This window comes from Microcaecilia unicolor, chromosome 2, assembly GCF_901765095.1.
Source record: "Microcaecilia unicolor chromosome 2, aMicUni1.1, whole genome shotgun sequence".
NCBI classification, from domain to species: domain Eukaryota; kingdom Metazoa; phylum Chordata; class Amphibia; order Gymnophiona; family Siphonopidae; genus Microcaecilia; species Microcaecilia unicolor.
In genome coordinates this window covers 266,890,853-266,905,412 of record NC_044032.1, presented here as the reverse complement: position 1 = coordinate 266,905,412, position 14,560 = coordinate 266,890,853, and the positions used below count along the sequence as shown (strand labels likewise).

At 41.2% G+C, this 14,560-nt stretch overlaps 1 protein-coding gene across 4 annotated transcripts in view; it reads right to left on the bottom strand.

The window, feature by feature from the left end:
- The window catches only part of FLNA (filamin A), a 165,948-nt gene that overhangs the window by 13,188 nt on the left and 138,200 nt on the right, over nucleotides 1-14,560 (bottom strand). Inside the window, exons 24-31 of one of the 4 annotated variants that reach the window (XM_030194125.1) lie at nucleotides 8,506-8,668; nucleotides 7,833-7,993; nucleotides 7,208-7,502; nucleotides 6,922-7,078; nucleotides 5,651-5,840; nucleotides 4,640-4,663; nucleotides 2,264-2,511; nucleotides 829-921 (exon numbers count right to left, since the gene is read on the bottom strand). In XM_030194125.1, the coding sequence (XP_030049985.1) occupies nucleotides 829-921; nucleotides 2,264-2,511; nucleotides 4,640-4,663; nucleotides 5,651-5,840; nucleotides 6,922-7,078; nucleotides 7,208-7,502; nucleotides 7,833-7,993; nucleotides 8,506-8,668 (1,331 nt within the window). The remainder of the gene's footprint in view (nucleotides 1-828; nucleotides 922-2,263; nucleotides 2,512-4,639; nucleotides 4,664-5,650; nucleotides 5,841-6,921; nucleotides 7,079-7,207; nucleotides 7,503-7,832; nucleotides 7,994-8,505; nucleotides 8,669-14,560) is intronic. The other 3 variants (XM_030194127.1, XM_030194126.1, XM_030194128.1) reach the window with 3 other exon arrangements.

Genomic DNA, 14,560 nt, shown 5'->3' with positions numbered 1-14,560 from the left:
AATTGGCAGAGAAAGTTTCAAATGCTCAGCATAGCCATCTTGGCCCATTAGGTGGCTCATGAGATGACAAGCCCTTCCATAGAACAGGTTGGGTGTAGGCAAGACAGATATTTCACTTGGTGGTGCTAGAGGGCCCAAGTATTGTGAGCATGATCCCTCCGACTAGACTGCAGTGCTAAGACTATAGCCTTCATCCTTCATCCTCCCTACCTCTAGGTGGAGTGATCTGGAGGATTGCTCTGTTAGTTGTCTTGTCAAGCAAACAGCTTACAACATACAAATACATTAAATCTGTACAATTGTAATCTGCCAAGAGAAGACATTGTATTGGTAGAGTATACATTTTAGCAGAACAGAACATTCTACAGACCTCTGTCAAAGTTAATCTCCTTGAAAGGGGGGAAGGGGAAAATCTGCTCAATCACCCATTAACATCTACAATTTTATTGAACTTGGGACAGTTTCTACTGAAGTTGCAGAACTTTAGGCGCATGCAGTTAGTATCTATGCAAATCATCCTCTATTAGCTAGAAAAGGGCTTTCAATTTGCCATATTGGTAGTGAGGTTCTTTCCATATGTTCACAGTAAAGACCGTCTAGAGCTAAATATCCATGTTATGTATATCTTACCATTGGGTCAAGAGACAAACTCTTTCCTTCCCAGAAGATGGTTATAGAAGAGCAGAGAAGGCAAAAATTACATGCAGTTAGGTAAAGCTTGGTTGCACTAAAATTCCAAGGGTTCCCCATCCTATCCATCCCCAGAATGCTCCAGGACAGCTTTTCACTTAGACAAAGACACAGTTAACAGATTTGAACAGAGTGTACCCAGGGTTGCTGTATGCCAGGTGGGTATGCATAAGATGGGGCTAGTTGCTGAGGCACCATCTGCTGGGGGGTCATTTGGTCTCCATCCAGAGCCTGCGTGGTAGGGAAGGGGGAGGGGCAAACAAGTTTAGAACAAAAATCTAAATAACCTGGACAATTAAAATATCACATCTGCAAAGGGACAGGGTCAGAGGGAACCCAATGGACAGTATATGTTGAAGTTAATCCTGTCTAGAAACACGTGTTGTAAACAAGTCTCATTAAAATCTTGCCAAGAAAAGCTGGAGGTGAAACCAGACATTTAGAATCAAGGGTCAACGCCTGAAAAGTAGCATGTTGCCAGAAACATGTCTAAGGGCAGCAGACCCACTACACTCGCCTTAAGAGATTTCTGTTAAAGTCATGACCACCACAGCACTCAGTTGCATGTTCCTTCCTACCCAAATCGTAGATTCAAGTTTGCTCAAAAGCCCACCAAGTTCGTCTGGGTGGAAGTCTGAGCTATGCACAATGATTGCTAGCCTGAACTCCCATGCTATAGAAGTGGAAGGGAGGGTCAAAGTACAGCAGAATGTATACATCTCCCTCCCATCCCTTTCTATGGGGCGGGCAAGGCAGTCATACACTGTCACACCATCTTAACCCTCTCAGAAGCAGCAGAGGAACAGGGAGAGGCGAGACTTGGTAATAGCTTTCCTGTATTCTGAACACAAAACCTGCTCAGCATTGTTTAAAAAAAAAAAAAAAAAAAAACACCTCTCAGACTCTTTGCTTTCCAAGTACTGTCCCCATAAAAATCAGAATCAAGGGAATGGAATCCCCTTGACGAACCACAGCTGCATTACAAGGCAGCGGATATCAGACACTCGCCCTAGCAGCAGATCTCCCTGCTTACTAAAAGGCAATTCTGCTACAACAGATTTTTCAAGGGAGATCCCTGCATGTTACTACCAGTGAATTTCAGCTAGATTTGCTGTTCACTGGGTTTTATGAAAACTGATTAATTGTAACAAGAGGATAATTTAAAGCAACCTTGTATTTACCTACTGCATGGTGAACATGTTGGTTCCATCCTCACTGAATATGGTCCACAATTTTACAAGTTTGGCCATCCTGAAAACTACCTGCCCTATGCCCAAGGCCAACATCTAGGGAGAATCTTAAGACAATATAATCCTAGAGAAGTTATAAGATAAAAAGTGGACGACCCAAGTATGACCCTCTTAAAAGCCATACCTTCAGTCCTTGAAGTACCTGTTTCACCAGCTTTCGCTGAACTGGCTAGATGAATCTGTTCAAAGTAAAAGCATGAGTAGAGCATAGATCTAAATGTCTAGTTGCATTGGGGATACCAACTTCTCTTTGGGCAAGTTACCCTTCCCCTGGGGTGTTCTACAATGTAGTAAACCCTAACCCATCATTGGTGAGCACTTACCATGACTTGGAAGGGGCTGTTGGGGATGTGTTCCCCACCAAAGCGGACACAGATGACGTACTTGCCCGGCTGAGGGGCCGTATAAAAGATGTCGAAGGTGCCATCCTCATTCTCTACCACATCCACATCTACCTCTGTACCATCAGGTGTGCACACACTGCATGTCACCTTGCCTTTACCAGCGGCCTTGGCATCCACCGTGATCACCGTCTCCTCCCCAATCTGGATGGTGGGCCCAATGCCAGCGCCTGAGACCACCAAGATATAGAAATTAAACACAGGGTGCAGCATAGCAGGGGACGTTCATGAACCAAGACCGGTCCTATCACCATCACGTCCAACTCTGGTCTACTGTTATGATAGCAGGCTGCAGTTTCCCTGTTTGAGAAGTGAGTTCTCAGTATGTAGGAAGGTTATTGTAATCCCCTTCTCATTATCTAGCTAATTAGCACATGGAGTGCCAGAACTCAGGATGAGTGCCTAAACCCAGAAACAAATTTGTAGAGCACTCCTAATGGCTAAACCGCATTGAGTTTTTGAGACAAATGGAAAAAGGTTGCATATGCCATGTAGTTGGATAACCAGTCAGTGAGACACACATTCCTTATGTTCACCGCCACAGGTCAAGCACTAGAGTCAGCTATATATGGAAGTATCACAAATGCTGACCAGTATTACCATTTGCTTTTGTGCCAAGCTTGTACCCTCTTGCAATGAAGAGTGTCCAAAGCTCAAGCAAGCGATTGGTGACCCACTTACTAAGCTCAATTCATGATTGAAACCAGTTAGCAAGACAGTGTGGGGGAGCACTGAACATTCCTGGTAGACTGAGAACACACACAGGGTGGCATTACAATGCAACAGAGGGAGGGGAGGGAAGGGAAGTTAAATGTGTGCAGGCAGCTACAGTTACAAAGCAATTCAGTGCCTGGTGATAGCAAGAATCTAGCAAAGCAGTGCAGGCAGTCAAAAGGGCAATGAGGAAAGGCCAGATGTAGCAGCACTTCAGTTCAGAACTACAGGGTTATATAACTACAGATAGCTATAGATGAGTGCTAGGGTCACCGCAAACTATTTCTATTTTCTACAAATTGGAGTTAGGAAATGCTGGAATCAGCCACCCTTGTGGTACCATTCCTGATTAGAAGGGGTGCAAGCTGAAAACCATTAACCTGGTTCCAAATCTTTCAGCAATGCAATGTAAATAATGGACCTAGGCAACTGCCCAGGAATTCTGGACTCTGCAGTTACTTTAATAAGACATGGCCCAAGGAAGAAAACAAAAACAGACCTTGTCCATTCATTTTTAAGCCAACCCCCTTCCAAAATATCTGCAAGAAAAGCTTACAGCCCAGAGGATTTGGATACTAGGACAAGAGGGGCTAGATCCCAACAATTATTAATTCTAATGGTTAGATCTTGAGCACAGATTGTTGATGGAGGTAGCCTTCCTTAACTGGCCAAGGCTAAGTCATTAACAAGACGAAGACCTCCAGTTTTTAATGACTTCAAATCTTATACCACCTCCAAAAACCTTCATGTCCTCAGCACAACTGTAGTATGCCTCCTGCTTTGTGGCAGAGACACCTAAATCCCATGGGAGAGGGGAAGAGGGAAGATTTTACCCCAAAACTACCAGTCATGCAGTCATCTTTCACCCTCCCAGGAAAAAAAGGCCAGCCATCTGTAGAGCACTTGTTCACGGAACATGAGACTCAAATTCTAAGAACATCTGCTGTCAAGTCAAGCTAAAACCTTGGAGCAACTGCCTTTAGCTCTGAACAACTTGCTCCTCCCAACAGGAGACCAGCAAGCAGTTGAAAGGGGAGGACAAAGTATGGGAAGAGGAGTATTCTAAAACCATGCCCACAATGTTCTAAAAACTGGGTCTTAAGCCGTCAACATGTCTATTCAGCATGGCTGTGTCCTCCTGCTTCACTTATTGACTGTTTGGACTTGGGTAGCTTACAGCTGTTATAACTGTGCAATCAAGCCAATTTCAGCATGCGTCTCAGACTGCTATTCAAACAGTAATTAAGATCATGGCAACTCTGCAATTGTAAAGTAGCATTTAGGCAACTGCCAGAGCATGTGCCCAACAACTTCGAATCAGAAGGGAAAAGAATATCCTCAATTCAAAGTAACCCAATGGCTACCATGAACACCGAGGCCACAGTGTTTCTGTACCATTTTAAATGCATACCAAGAGCATCTTGGGTTTTGAAGTTTTCTTTAGGAATGCATAGTGCCAGAAAGTCTACTTGTGGGAAATGTTTCATTATATAAATAGAGAAAGCAACTGTGAGCATCCCAAGCTTAAAAACTTATCAAAATTTAATTTAAAAAAAATTCAACTAGCAAGAGCAAGCAGCTTACCTAGCCCGTGACCTCCAATTGACACTGAGGTGAAAGGGCAAAGAGCAAGGAAAGATCAAAGTGAGTGACGCAGTCACACAAAACTAGATAAAAAGTGCACAAAAAAAAGGGTTATTTCCTTGTAAATGTGTGCAAAGATGGAAATGTGTGTGTCAAATAAGCAAGTGTGTGGGAGCAGTGCACTTGTGTCCATGAGTGGCAAAAGAAAGGTCTCACAAATTTAAAATGGAAGCATAAATCCTTACTCTCCACTTTAGGCTCAAATATTTTTGTCAGAAATACTTAGGTTACAGAACTGAAATGTGGCTAGGAAGACGGCCATCTTAAGTCTACCAAGAGCACCACACTCCCATAATGCACTCTGGGCAATTACATTACTGCACAGTAAGGTTTAGCTAATACCTATTAGATCAATTATCCTAACTGCTGCAGTTACGCTGTACAGGCATATTGCTGCTGCCACCAAGAAAGCAGATTTTAACTTAAATTGCCTCACCTTACACAAAAGGTAGACCAAAGCAATAAGTATAAAAATAAAAAAATAAAAACAAATGAAATTTTAAGGCTCATTCCAGCCAAGCAACATAATGTTTAATGTTATGATTCATATTTTATTTGCCATCTTTAATGTTATGTTGGTGAACTAATGAGTTTCAAGCGCTTTCAGAATTCAAAGCATGGAACAAGCAGAGGATCTAAAGGGAAAGGTGATTATAGAGGGGAGACTGGATAAGTCATATGGCTTGCTATTATTTTGTTTGTATATTGCTTTGATACATTTGGAAGATAAGGCAATTAACTTAATCCAGCAGCTATGCTCCATTTGTGCACAATGACAATCATGACATTAGATTACCAGTGATGTTTTAAGAGGGCAGACCATTTTACCTCTAGATGGGCTGAGGAAAGTCTTTACACAACTATTGTTAACACAGTACTTAGAACATTGTGAGACCTCACCTTCAGCCATAACAAGTGGTTTAACTGCATGGTCATGAATTTGCTCCTCACCTGTTACTGTACACTTGCTGGCATCGCCAGTGGGCAGGGCACGGATGCGATAGGGTGAGTAGGGGATCTCATCACCACCATATTTGATGAGGATTGTGTAGCGGCCAGTCATATCTGGCACATAGGACACAGTGTAGGTGCCATCCTGGTTGTCACGGATTGTAGCTTTTTTGGGTTTGCCCTCTGGGTCCTGGGGATGGAAGGAACAGAGAATGGGGAAGTGTTATTGTTTGAAACGAGGCTGAGGCTCTTAAAAAGGTGGCAGCTTTTGTAGCTACTTTTGAACTCCACAAATTTTGACCAGCAAGCTGGATTATTCCATTCTAGTTGGCTATACTGCCAGGCATACCTGCCTTGGTACAAACTAGTGAAGCTTCCTTGCTCCAGAAGATTCTCCTCCCTTTAAAAAGGAAAGCTGGTGGAGCCTGTTTGCTAGCAATAATTTAAGTTCTGTGGTGAAATAAGGAATACCTTTATTTTCCAGGGAGACTTCTCAAGTGAAAAATCTCTCCCTTATACTCTTAACTGACCTAACTAACCTCTGCAATGTTCTGCAATCCCTGGCAGGCAGACTAAATATCTCCAGCCTGGCTGACAAACACTTGCCAGTCCCAGAATTTTCCAGATGTTACCGAGGTGCAAACAAGTAGACCAGTCAGAAGCATCTCACCTCTAAACATTATCCTGTTGAGACACATACTATAACTTCTAAGCACTAGTTTAAGTCTTAAATAACACTGCTTAACACCTTACTATTCACTAATTTCCTTAACAGTAAAAAAAAAAAAAAAACTCTGCCATTTAGTTAGTCCTGTGTTTGCTTTCAGACCCATGCTAGGATTTCCAGTAGTTTCTATAACCGTGCAATCCCTCGTTCTGTGAAGTCTCATTAGGGCCTTGGTATTTGCTTCCAATCCTTGAGGGCTTCCCAAAACGTCAGAACTTTAGGATTTCCTAATATGCATTGAGAGGGGTTGGGCTAATGAGCATGCATCTCATGCAGTTTGTTAGGAATATCCTGAAAATCTGACCCGTTGGCAGTCTTCAAGGGCTAGAGGTGAATGACTACTAGGGAATAGCTTGCAGGGTAGAATACTTGCCAAAAGGCAAGCAGGAACTTATCTGGCAGGTAGGGCTTGCAGGGCTTGGGTATTTCGTAGAGTTCTGCAACTAATCATGAGGTTAAACTTGGGTCAGCGATCTGAGGCTTTTTTTTTTTATTTTTATTGGGAGGGGTGGGGGAGGAAGATAAGAGGACCACCATTTTTTACCGTTATCTGGACAGCCAGCAGCCCTTCTCCTGCATCTTTGGCATCAATAGTGAACTCAACAGGCAGGCTGGCAGTCACTCCAGTTGTGTTCAGACCTGGACCACTAGCCTTCACCTTGCTGGCATCATGGGTTGGGAGAACTTTGACCTTAAAAGGACTAAAAAAAAAAAAAAAAAAAAAAAAAAAGAAAAGAAAAGATCGAAGGCAGTTTTAATTCCAACAGATGTCTGTGCCCAAAAACTTGTACTTGTGTCCCCCCCCCCCCAAGCTAAATATTCTAAGTTACCTTCTTGGTACCTCTTCATCACCATAAAGCACGGAGATGTTGTAGGGCCCTTCCCGGGTAGGTACATAGTTCACAGTCTGAACCCCATCTCCATTGTCTACCACTTCCACTGGCTCCACCACACCCTTGGGCCCCTGGACTTTGACCTGCAAAGGTGCCACACCAGCCTTGCTGGTGTCCACACTGAAGGATTGGGGGACATTGGCTCGCAAAACCCCTGGAGTCAGGCCAGGGCCAGAGCACTTGACCTTTGAGCTGTCAACAACATCATGAACAGGAACTTTGAAAGGACTTCCTGCAGGAAAAGGGAAAGTGACAATTCTGTGAACACCCTAGGGCATTTCCCCATGAGAAATGTCTATAAACATGCAAAAGAATATGAACAATACTTGAGCTACAAATCTTGTAGCTTCAATTCCTATTCCACTTTCACCATATCCTTTAAAAACTGGTAGAAGTGGCCTCTAATCATGTGACTGACCTGTAGCATGTGTGGAATGGTCTATAAAGTAGCTTTGGACTGGGTTCTGCATTTGCAGCTAAGCTGCCCCCCCAAAAAAAATAAATAAATAAAAATTGCAAGCACAAGAACAAAAGCCCAGCAGCACTGAAGATAGCTACTCACCTGGCACTTGGTGACCACCATAAGTGACATTCAGGTTGTATGTGCCAGGCTCATAAGGAATGTATTCCACGGAGCAGCTGCCATCTTTGTTATCCATACAGGACATCTTGGCTTCTGAAGGGCCTTCAACAGCTAGGCCTAGGCCTCCTGTACCAGCTCCCCTGGAAGAAGAGGACGTTAACACTCAGGCAAGATTGTTGGACTCTTAACTCTAAGTAGTCCCTGTTCTTGATACCACAGCTGGGGTCAGCAACATGGTAATGGGAGGATGAGGATGAATGAAGGCAGAACACCTCAACTACATTTCCTCCTGCATTACTCTAGAGCAGTGGTTCTCAACTTAGTCCTCGGGATGCACCTAGACACACTTAAGCCAGTCAGGTTTTCAGGATCATATGCAAATGACTATGTACTACCTCCACTTTATACAAACAACTGGCTAGATATGTCCTGAGGACTGGGTTCAGAACCACTAGAGCTATCCATGAACAGGCTACTTCCTGATGCAATAAACTGCACCCCCCAAAGCATACAGCTGGTCTTCCTTTTGACTGTGCAAGATGGGTAGGCCAAAGATGTCAGACCCCTAGCCTATTCCCAGGACACTGCTATTGTTTCCTTAGGAGTTGCCAATGGACAATTCTGCAAGAGCAAGTCATACAGACACCCTTACCTGGTCTCCACAGTAAACTTGTTTGGCTTGTTGGTAGTACCACTTTGTATTCCAGGTCCATGAACTCTGACCCGGGTGGGGTCACAACCTTCTGTCACAGGAACACGGAATGGGCTCTTAGGGACTGGGCTACCATCATAGGTCACATCAACAGAGTGGATGCCTATCAAAATATGAAGTGAGGACCCACTGACGTGACTTAAATCTTCATGCACCATTGCCAGCCAATAAACCACATACACATAAGTCTAAGAAAACCTATAATGCAAGCAATCTCCTGGTTTTCTTGTTTAAGATTTACTTCATCTGTTCCTATTTCGAGGACTTACAGGAAATTGAGAGCAACTCTGCAGGTATTGTGACACTATAAAAATAGTCTGGGGGTATGTTTTGCCCAGGGCTTTTGCATTAATTCTTATCATGCAAGAATAAGCAATTCGAAGAATGATGTGCAAGTACCTGCACACACTCACATTAGCTTTTTGTGCCGATACTTTGACTAAAACCATATGCACTTTATGTTTCCTATGAATTTGGGGTAAAGGTATATGCATTGTTGAACTATGTATTTTTACCTGCATAAACAGTAGACAGTTTTCAAGAGTAAGGAAAAACAACAGTGGTAGCTACCAGGGAAGGGACACCCAAGACCGCAAACACTCAGAAGGATGATAAAATGTACAAGTATCTTGACTGTATGAAGATGACCTGATGGCCACATTTTGCCAAAATATGCCTACCTCAGGGGTCCACAGCTATACAATATATAGCTAAGACAGAAGGAAGAGAATCTACATCACCTCAAATACAATCACAAATCCATACACAAGTGACAACATACAATGCTAATTAGATTCAAGAGACAAGTACAGAAGAAATAGAAAGCAGGTAAATATGGAAAGTTAAAACGAAATACAACCCCAAGTCTTTACAGCCAATGGAATGAAAATTTCAGCAACTGGATAACAAATTTATATTCTACTACTGCCCAACTCTGACTCAGTGCTTATTACAATGTAAAAACACTAAACATCCAGATATACAAAATTTTAACATTCTACACTAGTGCACATTTACTTTAAAAAGTTTGAAACAACTCTGATACAGGACTATATTTCTCATAGGGCCAAAGAGGAGTTGGCTCTAGAAGACACGGCTCTGGAATGTGCTCTTAGAGGGTGGGGGGGGGGGGAACTATAGGGGATGTCTCCCCCATATATATGCTGCACTTCTCTCTTATCACACCTCTATACTGTGATATATCCAGCGATGGGAGGGAGATCTAGGGGCTAGCTATGAATTCAAATGCTGGGAGAGGGCTTTGGGATACATGTTGAAAGTCTCTGTTTCCAGTTCTTTAATTGAAAATAGTTACAAAATGCTGTATCGATGGTATTTCACCCCAATAGATTAGCAAAAAATGTATAATCAGGGATCTGGTCAATGCTGGAGGGGCTGTGCGGAGGTGGGAGGTATATTTCGATATTTGGTGGACATGTCCTAACATACAGACCTGCCTCCTGCACTTTTACCCCATTGGGATTCCTCTGACTACACATCACCTAGCCTCAGTGTTTGTAGTAGGAAAAATTACTCTAGCATCTGCCTGGAGGAACCCCCTTCCGCCTCCGGTGTTGAAGGTTATCCATAAGATGGATCATTTATAATCAGATGTCAAAAATGACTGCTATAAGAGCTGGTCACAATGTATTTAAAACCTTTAATAAAAATATTTTTTTAAAAGTTTGAAACAAATGCCTTAAAAAAAAAAAAAAAAATTCTAAATCTCATAGCTTTCCAATATGTTGCTGCTTAATAGGTAAAACCAACCACATGTATTGATTTAAGCTTCACTTGTTTAAGCATCAGATATTGCAAAATATATATACATATATAGTTATCACTAGATCAACTAGAGCACAACAATTAACATGTACGAGTATAATTACTCTTATTGCAACTTTTATCTATAAAAGGAGATTGTTCCATATTCTCCTCACCACCTGGGCAACTTCAGCTTTTGTGTTGACCCCAGCACTTCCTCTCTGATCTGGATCTCACCCAGTATGTGTTTTGGATTTGTTCAGCTGATACTTTGGATCTAGCTCTTTCCTGGTCTGTCGTCACCTCTGCATCTTGGGAAGACCATTTTTCTGGTTCCTTTTCAAAATTATTCTGGAAACGATACCAGTTGAAGCAGAAGAGAGAAGGAATTATCCCTCCTCTTGGGACTCATTTTCACTTCAGTAATGGATAAGATTGCCGCACTGCACATGGTGCAGGCCCATCTTAAGTCAGCCAACCTTTGGTACAACCTTGGTGTGTTGTGCCAAGAGACTTTGGATGAGGTCTAAATCCCCACTATTTTTGCTGAAATGTAAGCAGACACCAGTTTTATCATATCCAGCTGCAATGAACTAAAAGCTGATTTACACTTCAAGAAGTTAACAGTGCAAACAGACCTAAAGTGCTCTTATCACCTCTAATTTAATTCATTAGTTGATCATTTTTGACTAATCAGCCAAAATATTTGGCACACTTTTGGACAAGATTTTAATTTCTTGAGTCAGTTCCTGTGTCACCCTTCACACGACCCTCTATTAGGTCACTATATTTCCCCTAAAAGCATATTAAAATTGTTCCCAAGTTGCAATGACTCGTTCCTGAGCAGTATCACCTGCCCATTCGACCCCATTCCTTCTGTGGCTTTCAATAACCCAGCATGGTTTACTTTAATTAGTTTGGTCTCCAATCAATAGTTTACCCTGTGATTAAGTTACAATTGAGGAATCCAAAGGTGGATTTCTTCAGGATTGCACATACAATGTTCCCAAGAATCAGTCTACCAACCTGTTTCCAATCTCTCCTTTATCTCAAAACCTGGCTGAAAAGATTTTCTACTCAGCATACTGTAAATTCCAAGGTCTTGCATCTGAGTCTGGTTATTGTTTAAGTCACAGTACGAAGACATTTGCTTCGCTGCTGAATAATTGGGTGGTGGCTTTGATGGGAAAATTAAACCCACCAGAATGGTGTGATCTACAAGATCAAATGCCACCGAAATCTAGACTGCCAGAGCAGATATTATACAGTTCAGTGGTTTGCCTTTGTTACACTGTTTAATATTTAGTCAAAGAACAAGTGATAGATCACTATTTTAATAGTCTACATTGGTATAAGCAGTCTCAGATTGAAGACTTACAGATTGTAAAAAACTACCATAAAAATTATTGCACTAAGAAATTTGATCACTGGCTACCAATTGGTTTCAGAACTGAAGGTTCTGATATGCTCCTTTTCTGACGTTACCTATCACACCCCCATTCATTCTTTACATAGTATTCATGATTTTAAGCTTGCTATTCTGTCAGCAGTGAGCCAGACTAATCCACATGCTCTGTTCACTACTCCTCCACACTGGAATACTCTCGTCTCTCCCTGTGATCTGACTTTGCTCCCTAGATTTAAGGCTTTGCTTAAGACTTAGTTGCACTTTTCATGGTCATATGGAGTCCATAAAGTCTGCTTGTCCAGTGAACACAGTCATATGAGCAGACTCTGGATGTTGTGAGTACCCCCAAAATTGAGAAAATTGCTTGTATGTGTTCAGGGAAGGATTATTTCCATTGGGCTTGGCATTCCCAATAATTTTGAAAAGTTGGCTCCTATTAACACAGTTCCTACCTGCTTTGATCTGTTTCCTTGATTGTGTAGTACACTTACTATGGTTCTCTTTCCTGTTTGAACAATGTCTTTCCCTTCCTTCCTTAAGCTTGCAAGCCACTTTGCTTGCAAAGGCAAGCAAGACAGTATCAAGTCAAATAACCCTAAACAACCTATTGTGCTCATCATATGGACCACACTAAAGTCTGAATATACCTGCATTTGCTACAATAAACGCCTTAACATTGTGTGTTCGAGTCCATGTTAAATGCAGAGTGCAGATATGTATTACTCCAATGGATAAATTTAGCTATGTGTCAGTCTAAAAAGCATATTTTATCTAATTGTGTGGACAATGTACTACTGCATACTGCAGCAGTGTGCCGATTCTCCTCATATTTTAGAATATGCTGTTCCCCTATCACCCCCTTTACATTCTAAGCTTTGACAATATGGGCTATTTTACATTCTGGAACCATTTTGAATTAAGTACCAATATTTATATAGCTAATTCAAAAAAACTGCAAAAAAAAAAAAAAAAAAAAATTATGGCTTAAGCATGTACAACTTAAATGTATAGGTCAAAAAATGTAGTGAATATACTCATTAGTAAAACATTGGTCTTGACTTATGCTATGAACTTGCATAACTAGAAAGTGACAAGTAAATATATTAAAATTGCATAAAAGATAAATGACTATGGTAATCTAAAGTCCTACCAAAATGAGGATTTTTGTAAACCTGGCACTTGAAATATAAATAAGCATTTTAAAGATTGGTTAACATTTTCAAATATTACGAAGGTTATCGATTATACAACTATAGTCCATATTGTCAAACCCATGGGATCCAAATGCCTATTTATGTTTGCTTTTTTTTTTTTTGCATGTACTTCTGGTTTACGTATGAAGTTTTGATTATCTGAAAGGCAATAAAGTGTACTCTAGTATAAATCAAAAATATAGTTAGCACAAGCCAAGCCCAATGTGCTACTTATCTGAATAGTTACTACATGACAGAAAAAAGTATTAAATCTCAATTGCTATGGTAACTCAAAAATAGATTCTTTGTGAACCTGGTGCACAATTTGAAGAGGACAGTGCACAGTCATTTTAAAATAAATTTGTGCGCATCACAGGGAAGGGAAGGGATAGGATAGTTCGGGACAGGAAGAGTATAGGTCCAATCTACAGAGCAGAATCTGTAACTATGTTTGTGCAGAGGGAGTGGCGGGGACACTACTAAATTGATCAACTAGTTGGAGGTAAATTAAGTAAGGTTTAGTTTATTGAAGGGAGTGGGGGGGCAGGGGAGAAAATTTGATGATGCAAAACAATTAGTGTATCTCCTGGGTAAAGCTCGACATCCTCATTTTGAACCTTCCTGATGTATGTTCTTTGGAATTGTGTAAGACCATTTTCTTATCGGTTCTTGCATAGTCGTCAAAAATTGTTTCAAGTTAAAAATAAATTTGTATGCACAGCTGGACTAACTTTTTAAAGTTCAACATATAGGCAAAAAGGTCAGTTTTTTGCTCAGGAATTTAATTTTAATGCAAAAGAACTGCCATGAGCTTACATGGCTTAACCATGTACAGCTGAGCTGCATAAAAAAAAATCAAAGCACCAACATTTATGTAGCTACTCTGCAGAAAATATGGGCTATTCTGACGTTCAAAATAGAGCTTGGAATGCAAAGCATGTAGTATAGGAACAAAAGAAAACGAGAATCATTCAGCACACCGATGTGGTGCTACATTTCCACACAGATTAGATACCAACATGCATTTTAGACTGAGGTCTTGTATTGATCCAACAGGCAGTTTAGCTAATTTGTCATACAGAACTCTACACATAACATGGACCTAACAGTCTTAAAGGTAGAAAGCTTATTGGCAAATTGCCACAACTAAACGCAGGCATATTCAAAAACTTGAGTGACCTATACAATGCTTATGTTGAGATTATATGGGACATTTATCCTTTAACAGAATGTTATATGTTCTGCTTTTTTAAACTTTAATCCATTTGCTGATTATACAGCTAACAGAATGGTTCTTTCAGGTTCCATTTTGCTTAGTTTACCATCTATTTATAATTGAGTATATAGTCTCCACTTCTCTCTTAAGGAGATACAGTGGGCTATTAAGGGATTAGCAGAGGGCAAAGTTATGGGTTTGGACAGCTTTACTGCCCAAAGTTATAAAAGGTGTTTTGTGGGCAAGGGGGCCCCCCTTCTTTGGGTAGGTAATTTTACAAAGGGGAAGTTGGCAGAGAGCATGCAGGAAGCAAGGATTTCTGTTCTGAAACTGGGGAAGAGATCAGGCAGTCTGTGCCTCCTACAGGCCGATTTCTCTTAAATGTGGATGTTAAAATCTTAAACACTATGGCTG